Source organism: Indicator indicator, unplaced genomic scaffold, assembly GCF_027791375.1.
Source record: "Indicator indicator isolate 239-I01 unplaced genomic scaffold, UM_Iind_1.1 iindUn_scaffold_258, whole genome shotgun sequence".
NCBI lineage: Eukaryota > Metazoa > Chordata > Aves > Piciformes > Indicatoridae > Indicator > Indicator indicator.
In genome coordinates, this window is record NW_026539321.1 from 18,734 (window position 1) to 39,000 (window position 20,267).

General features: G+C 57.4%; 1 protein-coding gene across 1 annotated transcript in view; it reads left to right on the plus strand.

The window, feature by feature from the left end:
* Nucleotides 1-19,856, plus strand: part of PTEN (phosphatase and tensin homolog) — a gene marked incomplete at both ends in the record, with an annotated part of 34,204 nt that extends 14,348 nt beyond the window's left edge. Inside the window, 3 exons of the mRNA XM_054399015.1 lie at nt 1,192-1,358; nt 18,962-19,190; nt 19,813-19,856. Coding sequence (XP_054254990.1) covers nt 1,192-1,358; nt 18,962-19,190; nt 19,813-19,856 — 440 coding nt within the window. The remainder of the gene's footprint in view (nt 1-1,191; nt 1,359-18,961; nt 19,191-19,812) is intronic.
* Between the last annotated feature and the right edge of the window lie 411 nt (nt 19,857-20,267).

Below are 20,267 nucleotides of genomic sequence, written 5' to 3' on the forward strand. Positions count from 1 at the left end.
GCTGCCCACACTGCTGGGGATCAGCCCAGACCAGGCTGGGCTGGCAGCACTCAGTGCCAGCTCCTGTCCAGCTCTGCACCCGCAGCACCCCCAAGGCCTTCTCTACAGGGCTGCTTCCCACCCTGGGTTGATACTGTTGATCAATAAATAGCTAACCAACTCTAGATGAACCTGTCTGTGGGGGCATATGAAGCATGAACTCACCTGGAAACCATTCCTCTGGTTTGCTGATGCAGCCTGTGCTGGTCAGGAGCAAGCAGATGCCTGGCAGCTGTGAAGCATCAGTACAAAATTCCTTTCTGTCCTGCTGTGGTGTAGCAACTGCCCAGTGCTGGGTGTTCATTGCCACTGAGCCAAGTCATGGCAGCAGTGCAGGGTCCTGCAGCTGGGGCAGGGCAATCCCAGGCACTGAGAGAGGCTGGGCAGGGACTGGCTGGAGAGCAGCCCTGAAGGAAAGGCCTTGGGGGTGCTGGGGGAGGAGAAGCTCAGCAGGAGCCAGCAGTGAGCACTTGCAGCCCAGAGAGCCAAGCAGAGCCTGGGCTGCAGCAGGAGAAGTGTGGCCAGCAGGGCCAGGGAGGGGATTCTCCCCCTCTGCTCCACTCTGCTGAGAGCCCACCTGGAGCTCTGGGTCCAGGTCTGGAGCCCCTAGGCCAGGAAGGCTGTGGAGGGGCTGGAAGGGGTCCAGAGAAGGGCCAGGAGGAGGAGCAGAGGGCTGGAGCTGCTCTGCTCTGCAGACAGCCTGAGAGAGTTGGGGTTGTGCAGGCTGCAGAGGAGAAGGCTCCCAGGAGACCTTCTGGTGGCCTTGCAGCATCTGCAGGGGGCTCCAAGAAAGCTGGGGAGGGACTTTGGAGGGTGTGAGGGAGGGATAGGAGTGGGGGGGATGGAGCAAAAGCAGAAGTGGGGAGCTGGAGATTGGCTGTGAGGAAGAAGTTGTTGGCCAGGAGGGTGGTGAGAGCCTGGCAGAGGTTGCCCAGGGAGGTGGTGGAAGCCTCATCCCTGGAGGTGTTTGCAGCCAGGCTGGAGGTGGCTGTGAGCAACCTGCTGGAGTGTGAGGTGTCCCTGCCCATGGCAGGGGGTTGGGACTGGCTGAGCCTTGAGCTCCCTTCCAGCCCTGACAGCTCTGTGACTGTGACACACTGTGCCTGTTCAGGAGGTGTTCCTAACCTGGTGCTGCTCTGTTTTGCCCTGCAGATCCTCAGTTTGTGGTGTACCAGCTCAAGGTAAAGATCTTCACCTCCCCTTCAGGACCCTCCAGACGTGAGGACAAGTTTATGTACTTTGAGTTCCCTCAGCCTTTGCCAGTCTGTGGTGACATCAAAGTGGAGTTCTTCCACAAACAGAACAAGATGTTGAAAAAGGTTGGTCTGCTTCCTTTTCCTGCAGTCCTTTCCCAAGCCAACCACCATGGCAGAGCTCTCAAACCCTTCTCAAAGGAGTCAAAGAGGGGAAAGAAAAAAAAAAAAAAACACTCCAGGCAAGGATCAGATAGGATTGGAAAGTTGAAATGGAAGTGCTGGTCAGGAACTGCAGTGCAAAGTGTTAAGCACAAAGAAATCCCTAGGCCATGGGTTCCCCAAAACCTCCTTAGGCCAAAACTCCCTCCAAACCAGGCCTAAATCCCAGGCCTGAATGCTCCCCCCTGACATACAAAGCTTTGCTCTCCTCACTCAAGTGATGCAGCTCCCAGTTCAGCTCAGCTGCTCCAGGGAGCATGAGCCAGGCTGAACCAGGCTTAAATTGGCAGCATGAGCCAGGCTGAACCAGGCTTAAATTGGCAGCATGAGCCAGGCTGAACCAGGCTTAAATTGGCAGCGTGAGCCAGGCTGAACCAGGCCTGAATTGGCAGCGTGAGCCAGGCTGAACCAGGCCTGAATTGGCAGCATGAGCCAGGCTGAACCAGGCTTAAATTGGCAGCATGAGCCAGGCTGAACCAGGCCTGAATTGGCAGCATGAGCCAGGCTGAACCAGGCTTAAATTGGCAGCATGAGCCAGGCTGAACCAGGCTTAAATTGGCAGCATGAGCCAGGCTGAACCAGGCCTGAATTGGCAGCGTGAGCCAGGCTGAACCAGGCCTGAATTGGCAGCGTGAGCCAGGCTGAACCAGGCCTGAATTGGCAGCATGAGCCAGGCTGAACCAGGCTTAAATTGGCAGCATGAGCCAGGCTGAACCAGGCCTAAATTGGCAGCATGAGCCAGGCTGAACCAGGCCTGAATTGGCAGCATGAGCCAGGCTGAACCAGGCTTAAATTGGCAGCATGAGCCAGGCTGAACCAGGCTTAAATTGGCAGCGTGAGCCAGGCTGAACCAGACCTAAATTGGCAGCGTGAGCCAGGCTGAACCAGGCCTGAATTGGCAGCGTGAGCCAGGCTGAACCAGGCTTAAATTGGCAGCGTGAGCCAGGCTGAACCAGGCCTAAATTGGCAGCATGAGCCAGGCTGAACCAGGCCTGAATTGGCAGCATGAGCCAGGCTGAACCAGGCTTAAATTGGCAGCATGAGCCAGGCTGAACCAGGCTTAAATTGGCAGCGTGAGCCAGGCTGAACCAGACCTAAATTGGCAGCGTGAGCCAGGCTGAACCAGGCCTGAATTGGCAGCGTGAGCCAGGCTGAACCAGGCTTAAATTGGCAGCATGAGCCAGGCTGAACCAGGCCTAAATTGGCAGCATGAGCCAGGCTGAACCAGGCCTGAATTGGCAGCATGAGCCAGGCTGAACCAGGCTTAAATTGGCAGCATGAGCCAGGCTGAACCAGGCTTAAATTGGCAGCATGAGCCAGGCTGAACCAGGCTTAAATTGGCAGCGTGAGCCAGGCTGAACCAGACCTAAATTGGCAGCGTGAGCCAGGCTGAACCAGGCCTGAATTGGCAGCGTGAGCCAGGCTGAACCAGGCTTAAATTGGCAGCGTGAGCCAGGCTGAACCAGGCCTAAATTGGCAGCGTGAGCCAGGCTGAACCAGGCCTGAATTGGCAGCATGAGCCAGGCTGAACCAGACCTAAATTGGCAGCATGAGCCAGGCTGAACCAGACCTGAATTGGCAGCATGAGCCAGGCTGAACCAGACCTAAATTGGCAGCATGAGCCAGGCTGAACCAGACCTGAATTGGCAGCGTGAGCCAGGCTGAACCAGACCTAAATTGGCAGCGTGAGCCAGGCTGAACCAGACCTAAATTGGCAGCGTGAGCCAGGCTGAACCAGACCTAAATTGGCAGCGTGAGCCAGGCTGAACCAGGCCTAAATTGGCAGCGTGAGCCAGGCTGAACCAGGCCTAAATTGGCAGCGTGAGCCAGGCTGAACCAGACCTAAATTGGCAGCGTGAGCCAGGCTGAACCAGACCTAAATTGGCAGCATGAGCCAGGCTGAACCAGACCTGAATTGGCAGCGTGAGCCAGGCTGAACCAGACCTAAATTGGCAGCGTGAGCCAGGCTGAACCAGGCCTAAATTGGCAGCGTGAGCCAGGCTGAACCAGGCCTAAATTGGCAGCGTGAGCCAGGCTGAACCAGACCTAAATTGGCAGCGTGAGCCAGGCTGAACCAGGCCTGAATTGGCAGCGTGAGCCAGGCTGAACCAGACCTGAATTGGCAGCGTGAGCCAGGCTGAACCAGACCTAAATTGGCAGCGTGAGCCAGGCTGAACCAGACCTGAATTGGCAGCGTGAGCCAGGCTGAACCAGACCTGAATTGGCAGCGTGAGCCAGGCTGAACCAGACCTAAATTGGCAGCGTGAGCCAGGCTGAACCAGACCTGAATTGGCAGCGTGAGCCAGGCTGAACCAGGCCTGAATTGGCAGCATGAGCCAGGCTGAACCAGGCCTGAATTGGCAGCATGAGCCAGGCTGAACCAGGCCTGAATTGGCAGCATGAGCCAGGCTGAACCAGGCCTGAATTGGCAGCATGAGCCAGGCTGAACCAGGCCTGAATTGGCAGCGTGAGCCAGGCTGAACCAGGCCTAAATTGGCAGCGTGAGCCAGGCTGAACCAGACCTGAATTGGCAGCGTGAGCCAGGCTGAACCAGGCCTGAATTGGCAGCGTGAGCCAGGCTGAACCAGGCTTAAATTGGCAGCGTGAGCCAGGCTGAACCAGGCCTGAATTGGCAGCGTGAGCCAGGCTGAACCAGACCTAAATTGGCAGCGTGAGCCAGGCTGAACCAGACCTGAATTGGCAGCATGAGCCAGGCTGAACCAGGCTTAAATTGGCAGCATGAGCCAGGCTGAACCAGGCTTAAATTGGCAGCGTGAGCCAGGCTGAACCAGGCCTGAATTGGCAGCGTGAGCCAGGCTGAACCAGGCCTGAATTGGCAGCATGAGCCAGGCTGAACCAGACCTAAATTGGCAGCGTGAGCCAGGCTGAACCAGACCTAAATTGGCAGCGTGAGCCAGGCTGAACCAGACCTGAATTGGCAGCGTGAGCCAGGCTGAACCAGGCTTAAATTGGCAGCATGAGCCAGGCTGAACCAGACCTGAATTGGCAGCATGAGCCAGGCTGAACCAGACCTAAATTGGCAGCATGAGCCAGGCTGAACCAGACCTAAATTGGCAGCGTGAGCCAGGCTGAACCAGGCCTGAATTGGCAGCATGAGCCAGGCTGAACCAGACCTGAATTGGCAGCGTGAGCCAGGCTGAACCAGACCTAAATTGGCAGCGTGAGCCAGGCTGAACCAGACCTAAATTGGCAGCGTGAGCCAGGCTGAACCAGACCTGAATTGGCAGCATGAGCCAGGCTGAACCAGGCCTGAATTGGCAGCGTGAGCCAGGCTGAACCAGACCTGAATTGGCAGCATGAGCCAGGCTGAACCAGGCTTAAATTGGCAGCGTGAGCCAGGCTGAACCAGACCTGAATTGGCAGCATGAGCCAGGCTGAACCAGACCTAAATTGGCAGCATGAGCCAGGCTGAACCAGGCCTGAATTGGCAGCGTGAGCCAGGCTGAACCAGGCCTAAATTGGCAGCGTGAGCCAGGCTGAACCAGACCTGAATTGGCAGCGTGAGCCAGGCTGAACCAGGCTTAAATTGGCAGCATGAGCCAGGCTGAACCAGGCCTGAATTGGCAGCATGAGCCAGGCTGAACCAGGCTTAAATTGGCAGCATGAGCCAGGCTGAACCAGACCTGAATTGGCAGCATGAGCCAGGCTGAACCAGACCTAAATTGGCAGCATGAGCCAGGCTGAACCAGGCTTAAATTGGCAGCATGAGCCAGGCTGAACCAGACCTGAATTGGCAGCATGAGCCAGGCTGAACCAGACCTAAATTGGCAGCATGAGCCAGGCTGAACCAGGCTTAAATTGGCAGCATGAGCCAGGGTGAACCAGGCCTAAATTGGCAGCATGAGCCAGGCTGAACCAGGCCTGAATTGGCAGCGTGAGCCAGGCTGAACCAGGCTTAAATTGGCAGCGTGAGCCAGGCTGAACCAGGCCTGAATTGGCAGCATGAGCCAGGGTGAACCAGACCTGAATTGGCAGCATGAGCCAGGCTGAACCAGGCCTGAATTGGCAGCGTGAGCCAGGCTGAACCAGGCCTAAATTGGCAGCATGAGCCAGGCTGAACCAGGCCTGAATTGGCAGCATGAGCCAGGCTGAACCAGGCCTGAATTGGCAGCGTGAGCCAGGCTGAACCAGGCTTAAATTGGCAGCGTGAGCCAGGCTGAACCAGACCTAAATTGGCAGCATGAGCCAGGCTGAACCAGGCCTAAATTGGCAGCATGAGCCAGGCTGAACCAGGCCTGAATTGGCAGCGTGAGCCAGGGTGAACCAGACCTGAATTGGCAGCATGAGCCAGGCTGAACCAGGCCTGAATTGGCAGCATGAGCCAGGCTGAACCAGACCTAAATTGGCAGCATGAGCCAGGGTGAACCAGACCTGAATTGGCAGCATGAGCCAGGCTGAACCAGGCCTGAATTGGCAGCATGAGCCAGGCTGAACCAGGCCTGAATTGGCAGCATGAGCCAGGCTGAACCAGGCTTGAATTGGCAGCATGAGCCTGGCTGAACCAGGCCTAAATTGGCAGCATGAGCCAGGCTGAACCAGGCTTAAATTGGCAGCATGAGCCAGGCTGAACCAGGCCTGAATTGGCAGCATGAGCCAGGCTGAACCAGACCTAAATCTCCTTACCAATGGAGATGGAGGCATTGTGGGAGTGAAATAACAAAAGGTTACACTCTCCAGTCCCCCCTGCACCTCTTGGTCCTCCTGGAAGGCTTCTCTGTGGTTTCTTAAAGCCTCAAACCATGCCCCAGCAGCTCCCAGGCCTGCTGTGCACCCTTGGTTCTTCCTCACAGGGTTGGATTCTTTGCCTGCTTTGCCCAAGGAGAGATCCTCCCCCAAGGCAAGGTGCTGGGGGTTTGCTGAGGTTGAGTAGCAAGGTTGGGGGATGGGAATTCACACTGGCTGTGTGTTGGAGGTGTCTGGGGAGCAGTGAGTAGGGTAATGGAGAAAGGAACCTCCTCATTGTGAAACTTGCACTCCCTGAGTAAGTTTACTCCAACTGCTTTCTGCACCACCTTTCCCTCAGGTTCCAGCAGGCACAGGGGAGCCTGTCTGTGCCATGGGTGCTTTCCACCCATCTGCCAAGCTGGGGTGGGTTTCTGAGGTAACTTGAGTTGATGGAAGCATCTCTGGCATCTCCTCAGTCCCCTGCTGCAGGGCCTTGGTGTTAGGGGTTGGAAGAATTGACTCAGAGCTGAGAACTTTTCTCAGTGTCTGGATGGCAGAGGGCTGAAGGAAAAAAATGAAGGTAGAGCATAGTTGGAGAGCAAAGGCAGCTGGTGGTGAAAGATGAGCACCACTGCTTGGACAGGAGCACTCTGAAATGGGTCAAGAAATGGGCTGGAGAGCCAGGCCCAGAGAGTGGTGCTGAATGGTGCCACTGCCAGCTGGCAGCCTGGCACCAGTGGTGTCCCCCAGGAATCAGTGCTGGGCCCCATCCTGCTCAAGATCTTTATTGATGATCTGGAGGAGGGGATGGAGTCCATCATCAGATGGCACCAAGCTGGGGGCAGATGTGGATCTGTTAGAGGGGAGGAGGCTCTGCAGAGGGACCTTGACAGGATGGAGAGATGGGCAGAGTCCAACAGGATGGCATTGAACAAGTCTGAGTGCCAGGTGCTGCACTTTGGTCACAGCAACCCCAGGCAGTGCTACAGGCTGGGGACAGAGTGGCTGAGAGCAGCCAGGCAGAGAGGGACCTGGGGGTGCTGGGGGACAGCAGCTGAAGAGGAGCCAGCAGTGTGCCCAGGTGGCCAAGAAGGCCAATGGCATCCTGGCCTGCATCAGGAAGAGTGTGGCCAGCAGGAGCAGGGAACTCATCCTGCCCTGTGCTCAGCACTGCTCAGGCCACCCCTGGAGTGCTGTGTCCAGCTCTGGGCTGCTCAGGTTGAGAAAGATGTTGAGATGCTGGAAGGTGTCCAGAGAAGGGCAACAAGGCTGGGGAGGGGTCTGGGGTACAAGGCTGGGGAGGGGTCTGGGGCACAAGGCTGGGGAGGGGTCTGGGGCACAAGGCTGGGGAGGGGGATGGGGCACAGCCCTGTGGGGACAGGCTGAGGGAGCTGGGGGTGTTCAGCCTGCAGAAGAGAAGGCTCCAGGGAGACCTTAGAGCAGCCTGCCAGGACCTGAAGGGGCTCCAAGAAGGCTGCAGAGAGACTGTTCCCAAAGGCCTGCAGGGACAGGCCCAGGGGCAATGGCTTCAAAGTAGAGCAGAGCAGATGGAGATTGGATGTGAGGAACAAGTTCTGCAGCAGGAGGCTGCTGGAACACTGCAAGAGGTTGCCCAGGGAGGTGGGCAGCTCTGCACTCAGCAGGGACATCCTCCACTAGATCAGGTTGCCCACAGCCCTCTCCAGCCTCCCCTTGAACATCTCCAGCCATGGAGCCTCAACCACCTCCCTGGGCAACCTCTTGCAGTGTTCCAGCAGCCTCCTGCTGCAGAACTTGTTCCTCACATCCAATCTCAATCTGCTCTGCTGTAGTTTGAAGCCACTGCCTCTCATCCTCTCACTTGCAGGCCTTTGGAAACCTTCATAAATCTCCAGGGATGGGGCCTGAAGCACCTCCCTGGGCAGCCAATGAACCTTCTTAGCACCTCTTAGCTTCTTTCCAAAGTGGCAGAGGTGCTGCAGTGAGAGCAGGCTGGCTTGAGGCTAGAGCACAGTGACCATGGATGATGTTCTGATGGGTAGAAGTCAGTAATTTGGGATTTTTTTTGTTTCTCTTCCTTGTAGCAAGCTGCAGGTTGTTCTTCCATCTCATCCTGCTGCTGTAGTCTCTCTAGGTTTGCTCTCACTTACCTGTGCCAAGGCTTTTTCTTCCCCTTCCTGCTGCTGGCTTGATGTAATCCTCAAGTACTGCAGGAAAGTGTCCTCAGATCACTTGGTTGAAGGAGAGGCTGTTCAGAAATAATCTGACCTTGCTGCATGCTGAGCCTGGGGCTAGAGGAGACCTTTCACATCAAGTTCAACAAGATCAAGGTCAGGGTCCTGCAGCTGGGGAGGAACAGCAGCAGGCACCAGGACAGGTTAGGAGCTGCCCTGCTGGAGAGCAGCTCCATGGAGAAAGAGCTTGGAGTGCTGGTGGGCAGCAAGTTCTGCATGGCACAGCAAAGTGCCCTTGTGGCCAGGAGAGCCAAGGGGGTCCTGGGGGCAGCAAGCAAAGTGTGGCCAGCAGGGCTGGGGAGGTTCTGCTGCCCCTCTGCTCTGCCCTGCTGAGAGCACAGCTGCAATCCTGTGTCCAGGTCTGGGCTCCCCAGGTCAGGAGAGACAGAGAGCTGCTGGAGAGAGGCCAAGGGAGAGGCAGGAGGAGGAGTTGGGGACTTGAGCATCTCCCCTGTGGAGAGAGCCTGAGAGCCCTGGGGGTGTTTAGTGTGGAGAGGAGAAGGCTGAGAGGGATCTGATCAATGTCTGTCAGTAGCTGAGGGCTGGGGGGCAAGGGGAGGGGGCCAGGCTCTGTTGGGGGGTGCTCAGCAATAAGGAGCAATGGAGACAAAGTGGAACAGAGATTTCAGCTCAGCATGAGGAGAAACTTCTTTGGTGTGAGGGTGCTGGAGGCCCTGGAGCAGGCTGCCCAGGGGGTTGTGGAGTCTCCTTCTCTGGAGCCTTCCCAACCCCACCTGGATGTGTTCCTGTGCAGACTGCCCTGGGTGCCCCTGCTCTGGCAGGGGCTTGGACTGGGTGATCTCTGGAGGTCCCTTCCAGCCCCTGCTGTTCTGTGGTTCTGTGAATCCCAGCAGCAGAAAGGTTGGTGTGGGGTTTTTCTCTTCCCCGCCCTGAGAGTCACTGCTGCTTTCTAGCCACACTGCAGCATGGGCAGGGCTGTGGCAGCAAGGTTTGAGCTTTTAGCTTTGCCATTTTCATCTCTGGCTGGCTGCAGAGTTCAGGAGGACTTGGGGTAATTGCTCTTTAGCAGAGTGAACTTTGCAAATGTCAGAAGGCTTTTTAACTGCTGTTCTGAAAAGGGTACAAGAAGTTCCAGCAGCTGTGGCTACAGGAAGGCTGTTGGGGCCAGCCTGGGACAGGTTGAAGCTGTTGGGGCTGTTCAGTCTTGAGGAGGCTGAGAGGGGAAATCTTCTCAGGGGTCTATAAATACCTGAGGGGTGGGTGTCAAGAGGAAGGTGCCAATCCCTTCTTGGGGGTGTCCAGTAATAGGACAAGGAGCAGTGGGTGCAAGCTGGAACCCAGGAGGTTCCACCTCAGCCTGAGGAGAAACTTCTTTGGTGTGAGGGTGCTGGAGGCCTGGAGCAGGCTGCCCAGAGAGGTTGTGGAGTCTCCTTCTCTGGAGATCTTCCAACCCCACCTGGATGTGTTCCTGTGTGCCCTGTTCTAGGTGACCCTGCTCTGGCAGGGGGGTTGGATTCAATCTCTGGAGGTCCCTTCTATCCCTTTCCATTCCTTCATGTTCTGGTAGTTGGATAGCATCTCCAAACCCCTTTGCAGCTAGTGCCTCCAAGTGGTTACAGGTGCCTATGGATGGCCTCAATACTAAATGAAACTCAGGAGGACACAGGAACTGATGGCTTAAGTGACACTGGAACAAGTTGCCCAGGTGGGTCACAGCTGCCCCCTCCCTGGAGGTGTTCAAGGCCATGTTAGATGAGGCCTGGAGCAACCTGGGCTGGTGGGAGGTGTCCCTGCCCATGGCCAGGGGAGATAGAAGTGGATGATCTTGTGACTGTCTCTTCCAACCCAAATCATTCTGCGAGTTGCAGATTTGGATTGCTCTCTGCAGTTAGAGGCAGGTACCAGCTCCAGAAGGAGGTCCATTTTTCTCTAAGGACCTGGAGCACTGCAGAGGGCAGGGAGAAGTGCAGGCTGAGGGATCTGGGAATGTTCAGCCTGGGGAAGAGAAGGCTCCAGGGAAACCTCAGAGCAGCCTGCCAGGACCTGAAGGGGCTCCAAGAAGGCTGCAGAGAGACTGTTCCCAAAGGCTGCAGGGACAGGACCAGGGGCAATGGCTTCAAAGTAGAGCAGAGCAGATGGAGATTGGATGTGAGGAACAAGTTCTGCAGCAGGAGGCTGCTGGAACACTGCAAGAGGTTGCCCAGGGAGGTGGTTGAGGCTCCATGGCTGGAGATCTTCAAGGGGAGGCTGGAGAGGGCTGTGGGCAACCTGATCTAGTGGAGGATGTCCCTGCTGAGTGCAGAGGGCTTGGACTGGATGAGCCTTGGAGGTCTCTTCTGGCCCTGACCATTCTATGATTCCAGTGCTCCTGGAGCTCTCCTGCACCTGCCTAGGACCATGGTGGTGACTCAAGGCTCCCTTTGTGTTTACTACCTGAAATGATTTCCAAGCTCACCCTTCAGTGGATGTTCTAAGACTGACAAGCAATCATTCAGCAAGTCCTGGGTGCAGCCATAGCTAAGAAAATCTTGGGAGTGCTCTGCAAGGCAGACATCAGGGATGAGCCAAGACCTTCCCTGTGCTCTCAGGTTGTACCTCCTGGGTGTGTGCAAGTCCTGATGCAGCCCTCCCTGGGGGCTTCTTTAGCTGCAGGGGTTGGGCTGGGTGAGCTTTGGAGGTCCCTTCCAGTTCATTCTGTGATTCCACTGAAGTTAGTGTGGTGGGAAAGGAAGGAGCATAACTTGATGCTCTCAAAAGCTGGAGGGAGATGAAAGGAGAGCTGCCTAGCTCAGCACAGTTGTGTTGTTTAGTTTGAGTCCCCAGAGACCTCTGGACATGGATCCCAAGGAAAACAGATGACAAGCTGGCTGGTGAGAAGTCTGACTCTGTTCTTCTGAGCCCCCACAGCTGGTTGCTCAGGCAGACTCTTCAGAGCCAAGCAAAGCCTTCCTGGTTCTTGCTCTGCCTGTGATGAAGCTGAAGGTGAGGCACAGCCAGGTGCTGCCTTCTGCTGGTGCTGCCTTGCACTCAGTGCCCTTCCTTACCCTGGCACTGCTTTGCTTCAGCACCCTTGCTAGGAGCCATCTCCCACCCACCTCCTGCAGCCTGTCCATCAGCTTTGTCCCCTCCTGCTGACCTCACTGGAAGTGCCACAGCTGGCACTGAGGAGGATCAGCACCCAAGGGCATGGCTGCTTCTGCCCTGTGGTCCTGAAGAAGGGTGGGACAGGAGTGCCACTGCTCCCAGCTGTAGGAGGTGAGACCTCCCTTAACTGGTCATGGTGTGTGGGGATGGACTTCTTTAAATTCTCACTGGAAGGATGACCTCTGCACCAGTGCTGGGACTGCAGGGGCTGTATCCACCTACTTAGGGAGATCTTGGCTGCTGGAAGCAGCATGGAATGCTCTGGCTTGGAAGGGAGCTCCAAAGCTCATCCAGGCCAAGCCCTCTGCACTCAGCAGGGACATCCTCCACTAGATCAGGTTGCCCACAGCCCTCTCCAGCCTCCCCTTGAAGATCTCCAGCCATGGAGCCTCAACCACCTCCCTGGGCAACCTCTTGCAGTGTTCCAGCAGCCTCCTGCTGCAGAACTTGTTCCTCACATCCAATTTCCATCTCCATCTGCTCTCGGTTCAAACCATTGTCCCAGGTCCTGTCCCTGCAGGCCTTTGGGAACAGTCCCTCCCCAGCTCCCCTTCAGGTCCTGGCAGGCTGCTCTGAGGTCTCCCTGGAGCCTTCTCTTCTCCAGGCTGAGCACCCCCAGCTCCCTCAGCCTGTCCTCACAGCAGAGCTGCTCCAAACCCCTGAGCATTTCTGTGCCACCTGAGATTTCATCATCTCAGGCTTGCCCTTTCCTGCTGCTTACTGCAGATGGCACCTGGCCTGCAAATCCTTACTGTTCTGTGGCTGGAGAGCTGATGCCATGGGTTGTTTCTGTTCTGACTTCAGCTGATCTTGTAGGCTGAGCCATCTCACCTTGAGCTGTGTGTCATTTGAGAACTTGTCATCTGGGCAGAGGAGGAGCCCAGGCCAGCTGACCCTGAGGACATCCTTGTGGGGCTTTGCCTGCTGCTCCTTTCTGCCTGAGACACCAGCAGGCAGGCTGTCCACTCCACATTCCAGGGGAACAAAGCTCCCTGTGCAGAATGTTCATCCCCTGCTTCCAGGTCCTGGGGTGGGCATTTTAGAATCACAGAATCAGTCAGGGTTGGAAGGGAGCACAAAGCTCAGCCAGTCCCAACCCCCCTGCCATGGGCAGGGACACCTCACACTGCATCAGGCTGGCCAGAGCCTCATCCAGCCTGGCCTTAAACACCTCCAGGGATGGAGCCTCAACCACCACCCTGGACAACCCATTCCAGGCTACTTTTTGAAGACTACTTCTGAGGTGGTGTTAGTGAAGAAGAGGAGGGTACTAAGAGTATGAGCAGTGGGAGCCTGGCAAGAACCTACCAACTGCTGCCTTGCAGGGAGGGACTTGTATCAGTGCTCTAGGCAGAGGGATCCAGGCACCATCAGCAGTGTGCAGATGGCAGCAAGCTGAGTGGTGCTGTCCATAGCCCAGAGGGACAGGAGGGCATCCAGAGGCACCTGGGCAGGCTGCAGAGGTGGTGCCCAGGTGAAGCTGCTGAGGTTCAACCAGAGCAAGGGCAGGGCCTGCAGCTGGGCTGGAACAATCCTGACTGGCAAGAGAGGCTGGGGGAGGAGGGGAGAGGAAGCAGCCCTGAGGAAAAGGCCTTGGGGGTGCTGGGGGGGAGAAGCTGGCCAGGAGCAGGCAGTGTGAGCTTGCAGCACAGAAGGCCAAGGGCAGCCTGGGCTGCATCCAAAGCAGCACTGCCAGAGATGCAGAGAGGAGATTCTGCCACTTTGCTGTGCTCTGGGGAGACCTCACCTGGAGTGCTGTGTGCAGGTCTGGAGCCCTCAGCACAGGAAGGACCTGGAGCTGATGGAGAGGGTCCAGAGGAGGCCATGGAAATGCTCAGGGGGTTGGAGCAGCTCTGCTGTGAGGACAGGCTGAGGGAGCTGGGGGTGTTCAGCCTGGAGAAGAGAAGGCTGCAGGGAGACCTCAGAGCAGCCTGCCAGGACCTGAAGGGGCTACAGGAAGGCTGCAGAGAGACTGTTCCCAAAGGCCTGCAGGGACAGGCCCAGGAGCAATGGCTTCAAAGTAGAGCAGAGCAGATGGAGATTGGATGTGAGGAACAAGTTCTGCAGCAGGAGGCTGCTGGAACACTGCAAGAGGTTGCCCAGGGAGGTGGTTGAGTAGGAAGGTGGAGCTCGACTTGGATTTTCCAACAAGGAAATGGAGTGGGATCTCTCTGGTAAAGCCTAAGGTGTCAATGAGCTCAGGAGGAGTCTGGCTGTGTTCTGGCTCTGGGTGGTCCCAAGGAATGTCTGGTTCTGGGCTGCTGGCTTGGGCAGCCCTGCAGCTTTAAGAGAAAACCAGAACTGCTGCCTGCTGTGGGCAGCCTGACTCTTTGCCTTTGGATCTGCTGCCTGAAAATTCAGTGTAAAACAGAAGGTTCTGGTTGGGATGGGGAAGGAAATGTGGCTCGGTTTCAGATGGGAAGTGCTTCACGTGCTGGTCAGGACCAACCTGCTAACAGGAGCTGGTTTGGGAAACACCACAGGCTCACAGGATGTGAGGGAGCTCTGGAGAGCTTCCAGTCCAACCTCCTGCCAGAGCAGGAGCAGAGAATCCAGCACAGGGCACACAGGAACACATCCAGACAGGGCTGCAAAGGCTCCACACAAGGAGACTCCACAACCTCTCTGGGCAGCCTGCTCCAGGGCTCTGGCACCCTCCCACTCAAGAAGTTCCTCCTCCTGGTGAGCTGCAACCTCCTGGGCTGCAGTTTCCATCCCTTGCCCTTTGGCCTATGCCAGGGCACAAGTGAGCAGAGGCTGTCCCTGTGCCTTCCTTCCTGCCCTCCAGCCCTCAGCTCTTGACAGACATTGAGCAGATCCCTCTCAGCCTTCTGCTCTGCAGACTGAACAGCCCCAGGGCTCTCAGCCTCTCCTCCCCAGGCACTGCTCCAGGCCCTTCAGTAGCCTTGCAGCCCTCCCTTGGCCTCTCTGCAGCAGATCCCTGACTGGCAGCAGCATGGCAAGCCATGGGGAGCAAGCATTCAGTGCATGCTAGGAGCTTCAAGGTGAAGTTCCTGGGCAGGACATCTTCAGAGAGTGTCTGGCCTAGGGCAGAACCTTCCTGCTGCTTCTGTAGCACCTATGGAGGTAGAAACTCACAGCAGCTCTTGCTGGTCGTGGTGGTAAGCAGGAAAAGTCCTGACTGAGAGTTCTGCAGTGCCCTTTCAACATAGAATCAGAGAATGGTAGGGGCTGGAGGGACCTCTGGAGGTCAGCAAGTCCAACCCCCCTGCCAGAGCAGGTCCACCTAGAGCAGGTCACACAGGAACACATCCAGATGGGGCTTGAGAGTCTCCAGAGAGGGAGACTTCCCAGCCTCTCTGGGCAGCCTGCTCCAGGCCTCCAGCACCCTCACACCAAAGAAGTTTCTCCTCTTCATGTTGAAGTGGAACTTGCCATGGCCTAGTTTCTATCCATTGCTCCTTGTCCTATTGCTGGGCACCCCTGACAGGAGCCTGGCACCTTCATCCTGACACCTGCTCCTTAAATATTGATGGGCATTGATCAGATCCCCTCTGAGGCTGCTCTTCTCCACACTCAGCAGCCCCAAGGCTCTCACAGCAGAGATGTTTCAGTCCCTCAGACATTCTCATAGCCTCTGTTGGCCTCTCTCCAGCAGCTCTCTGTCTCTCCTGACCTGGGGAGCCCAGACCTGGACACAGGATTGCAGCTGTGCTCTCAGCAGGGCAGAGCAGAGGGGCAGCAGAACCTCCCCAGCCCTGCTGGCCACACTTTGCTTGCTGCCCCCAGGACCCCCTTGGCTCTCCTGGCCACAAGGGCACTTTGCTGTGCCATGCAGAACTTGCTGCCCACCAGCACCTGGCAGCCTCTGGGAAGGGCTGGGACCAGCCCCTGACAGCCACTGGGAAGGGCTGGGACAAGCACCTGGCAGCCACTGGGCAAGGCTGTGACCCACTCCTGGCAGCCACTGGGAAGGGCTGGGACCAGCACCTGGCAGCCTCTGGGAAGGGCTGGGACAAGCACCTGGCAACCACTGGGAAAGGCTGGGACCAGCACTTAGGGGTTAGTGGGTGCCACTAGGAGGGGCTGGGATCAGCCCCTGGAAGCCACTGGGAAGGGCTGAGATCAGCACCTGGGGGCAACTGGATGCAACTTGCAAGGGCTGGGACCAGTGTCTGAGAGCAACTGGGAGCCACTTGGAAGAGGTGGGAGCTAGTGGGAAGGGCTGGGAGCTACTGAGATCCACTGGGATGGGCTGGGACCAGCACCTGGGGGCAACTGGGAGCCACTTGGTAGAGGCGGAAGCCAGTGGGAAGAACTGGGAGCTACTGAGATCCACTGGGATGGGCTGGGACCAGCACCTGGGGGAAACTGGATGCAACTTGGAAGAGGTGGAAGGTAGTGGAAAGGACTGGGAGCTACTGAGATCTGCTGGGATGGGCTGGGACCAGCAACTAGGGGAAACTGGGAACCACTTGGAAGAGGTGTAAGCCACTTGGAAGGGCTGGGAGCTACTGAGATCTGCTGGGATGGGCTGGGACCAGCACCTGAGGGCAACTGGGAGCCACTTGGAAGAGGTGGAAGGCAATGGGAAGGGCTGGGAGCTACTGAGATCCACTGGGATGGGCTGGGACCAGCACCTGGGGGAAACTGGATGCAACTTGCAAGGGCTGGGACCAGCACCTGGGGGCAACTGGGAGCCACTTGGAAGAGGTGGAGGGCAATGGGAAGGGCTGGGAGCTACTGAGATCCACTGGGATGTGCTGGGACCAGCACCTGGGGGAAACTGGGAGCCACTTGGAAGAGGTGTAAGCCAGTGGGAAGGACTGGGAGCTACTGAGATCCACTGGGATGTGCTGGGACCAGCAACTGGGAGCCACTTGGAAGAGGTGGAAGCCACTTGGAAGGGCTGGGAGCTACTGAGATCCGCTGGGATGGGCTTGGACCAGCACCTGGGGGAAACTGGATGCAACTTGCAAGGGCTGGGACCAGCACCTGGGGGCAACTGGGAGCCACTTGGAAGAGGTGGAAGCCAGTGGGAAGGACTGGGAGCTACTGAGATCCACTGGGATGGGCTGGGACCAGCAACTAGGGGAAACTGGGAACCACTTGGAAGAGGTAGAAGCCACTTGGAAGGGCTGGGAGCTACTGAGATCTGCTGGGATGGGCTGGGACCAGCACCTGGGGGCAACTGGGAGCCACTTGGAAGAGGTGGAAGGCAATGGGAAGGGCTGGGAGCTACTGAGATCTGCTGGGATGGGCTGGGACCAGCACCTGGGGGCAACTGGGAGCCACTTGGAAGAGGTGGAAGCCACTTGGAAGGGCTGGGAGCTACTGAGATCTGCTGGGATGGGCTTGGACCAGCACCTGGGGGAAACTGGATGCAACTTGCAAGGGCTGGGACCAGCACCTGGGGGCAACTGGGAGCCACTTGGAAGAGGTAGAAGCCAGTGGGAAGGACTGGGAGCTACTGAGATCCACTGGGATGGGCTGGGACCAGCAACTAGGGGAAACTGGGAACCACTTGGAAGAGGTAGAAGCCACTTGGAAGGGCTGGGAGCTACTGAGATCTGCTGGGATGGGCTGGGACCAGCACCTGGGGGCAACTGGGAGCCACTTGGAAGAGGTGGAAGGCAATGGGAAGGGCTGGGATCTACTGAGATCCACTGGGATGTGCTGGGACCAGCACCTGGGGGAAAATGGGAGCCACTTGGAAGAGGTGTAAGCCAGTGGGAAGGACTGGGAGCTACTGAGATCCACTGGGATGTGCTGGGACCAGCACCTGGGAGCAACTGGGAGCCACTTGGAAGAGGTGGAAGCCACTTGGAAGGGCTGGGAGCTACTGAGATCCGCTGGGATGGGCTGGGACCAGCACCTGGGGGCAACTGGATGCAAATTGCAAGGGCTGGGACCAGCACCTGGGGGCAACTGGGAGCCACTTGGAAGAGGTAGAAGCCAGTGGGAAGGACTGGGAGCTACTGAGATCCACTGGGATGGGCTGGGACCAGCAACTAGGGGAAACTGGGAACCACTTGGAAGAGGTAGAAGCCACTTGGAAGGGCTGGGAGCTACTGAGATCTGCTGGGATGGGCTGGGACCAGCACCTGGGGGCAACTGGGAGCCACTTGGAAGAGGTGGAAGCCACTTGGAAGGGCTGGGAGCTACTGAGATCCGCTGGGATGGGCTTGGACCAGCACCTGGGGGAAACTGGATGCAACTTGCAAGGGCTGGGACCAGCACCTGGGGGCAACTGGGAGCCACTTGGAAGAGGTAGAAGCCAGTGGGAAGGACTGGGAGCTACTGAGATCCACTGGGATGGGCTGGGACCAGCAACTAGGGGAAACTGGGAACCACTTGGAAGAGGTAGAAGCTACTTGGAAGGGCTGGGAGCTACTGAGATCTGCTGGGATGGGCTGGGACCAGCACCTGAGGGCAACTGGGAGCCACTTGGAAGAGGTGGAAGGCAATGGGAAGGGCTGGGAGTTACTGAGATCTGCTGGGATGGGCTGGGACCAGCACCTGAGGGCAACTGGGAGCCACTTGGAAGAAGTGGAAGCCACTTGGAAGGGCTGGGAGCTACTGAGATCTGCTGGGATGGGCTGGGACCAGCACCTGGGGGAAACTGGATGCAACTTGCAAGGGCTGGGACCAGCACCTGGGGGCAACTGGGAGCCACTTGGAAGAGGTAGAAGCCAGTGGGAAGGACTGGGAGCTACTGAGATCCACTGGGATGGGCTGGGACCAGCAACTAGGGGAAACTGGGAACCACTTGGAAGAGGTAGAAGCTACTTGGAAGGGCTGGGAGCTACTGAGATCTGCTGGGATGGGCTGGGACCAGCACCTGAGGGCAACTGGGAGCCACTTGGAAGAGGTGGAAGGCAATAGGAAGGGCTGGGAGCTACTGAGATGTGCTGGGATGGGCTGGGACCAGCACCTGGGGGAAACTGGATGCAACTTGCAAGGGCTTGGACCAGCACCTGGGGGCAACTGGGAGCCACTTGGAAGAGGTAGAAGCCAGTGGGAAGGACTGGGAGCTACTGAGATCTGCTGGGATGGGCTGGGACCAGCAACTAGGGGAAACTGGGAACCACTTGGAAGAGGTAGAAGCCACTTGGAAGGGCTGGGAGCTACTGAGATCTGCTGGGATGGGCTGGGACCAGCACCTGGGGGCAACTGGGAGCCACTTGGAAGAGGTGGAAGGCAATGGGAAGGACTGGGAGCTACTGAGATGTGCTGGGACCAGCATCTGGGGGAGCTGGCAGGCAACCTGCCTGCACACCACGTTCCTTTGTGGCCTACTGTAGGTGATCCTCCCCTGGCAGGTGGGGGTGGGCAGGATGATCCTTGGGGAGGTCCCTTGCAGCCTCTGGTGCTGTGTGGTTCTGTGTAGCCACCCCTGTGCCTTGCAGGGCCAGTCAAGCTGTGCCTGCTGCTTCTCCTCCCCGCTTGGGGGCTGAGCAGCTGCCGAGGTGGGAAGGCTTGGAGGTGCCAGTGGCCAGATACTAAAGCCCAGCTTGTTCTTCTGTGTTCTTCCTCCCCCAGGACAAAATGTTTCACTTTTGGGTAAATACATTCTTCATAGGACTGGATGAGAATTCAGACAAAGTAGAGAACGGGAGCCTGGTGGCGGAGCAGGAGCTGGATGGCATTTTCAGCACCGAGCGCTCCGACAACGACAAGGAGTACCTGATCCTCACCCTGACCAAGAACGACCTGGACAAAGCAAACAAAGACAAAGCCAACAGATACTTCTCTCCAAACTTCAAGGTCAGTGGGAGGAGAGCTGCCTGATGGTCCCTGCTGCTGGCTGTCCTCGCCTTCTCCCATGGAGGCAGGCTCCCGAGAGTTGAGGGTGGTCAGGCTGCAGCAGGAGAAGTGTGGCCAGCAGGGCCAGGGAGGGGATTCTCCCCCTCTGCTCCACTCTGCTGAGAGCCCACCTGGAGCTCTGGGTCCAGGTCTGGAGCCCCTAGGCCAGGAAGGCTGTGGAGGGGCTGGAAGGGGTCCAGAGAAGGGCCAGGAGGAGGAGCAGAGGGCTGGAGCTGCTCTGCTCTGCAGACAGCCTGAGAGAGTTGGGGTTGTGCAGGCTGGAGAGGAGAAGGCTCCCAGGAGACCTTCTGGTGGCCTTGCAGCATCTGCAGGGGGCTCCAAGAAAGCTGGGGAGGGACTTTGGAGGGTGTGAGGGAGGGAGAGGAGTGGGGGGGATGGAGCAAAAGTAGAAGTGGGGAGCTGGAGATTGGCTGTGAGGAAGAAGTTGTTGGCCAGGAGGGTGGTGAGAGCCTGGCAGAGGTTGCCCAGGGAGGTGGTGGAAGCCTCATCCCTGGAGGTGTTTGCAGCCAGGCTGGAGGTGGCTGTGAGCAACCTGCTGGAGTGTGAGGTGTCCCTGCCCATGGCAGGGGGTTGGGACTGGCTGAGCCTTGAGCTCCCTTCCAGCCCTGACAGCTCTGTGATTCTAAATATCTCAGCCTTCCCTCATAGTCTGGCCAGGCTGGAGCGAACAGTTGTTAATAAGTTCCAGTGAGTTTATAGGTTTGCCTGGGGAGTTGGCCATACATCCAGGGTCATCCCAGAGGCTTCAGCAGCACCTTGCATGAAGTTTTTCCCCCCCCAACCAGCAGCACAGATGCAGCAGGGTGGATACAGCAGTAAATTGGGGTTGCTTGTACTGCTCGTGAAGTCCTTGAGTTCAGGAGTGCCCCTGGTTGGGGCAGATGCACTGAACCCCTTCAGGTGGGCACAGCAAACCTCTGCTGCTCTCTGTCCTGGTTATTAATTATGGATATGAGGCAGGAGTTAGGAAAATACCTTTTTATTTTATTTTATTGTCCCCAAAAAATCCCTGCCCTGCAGT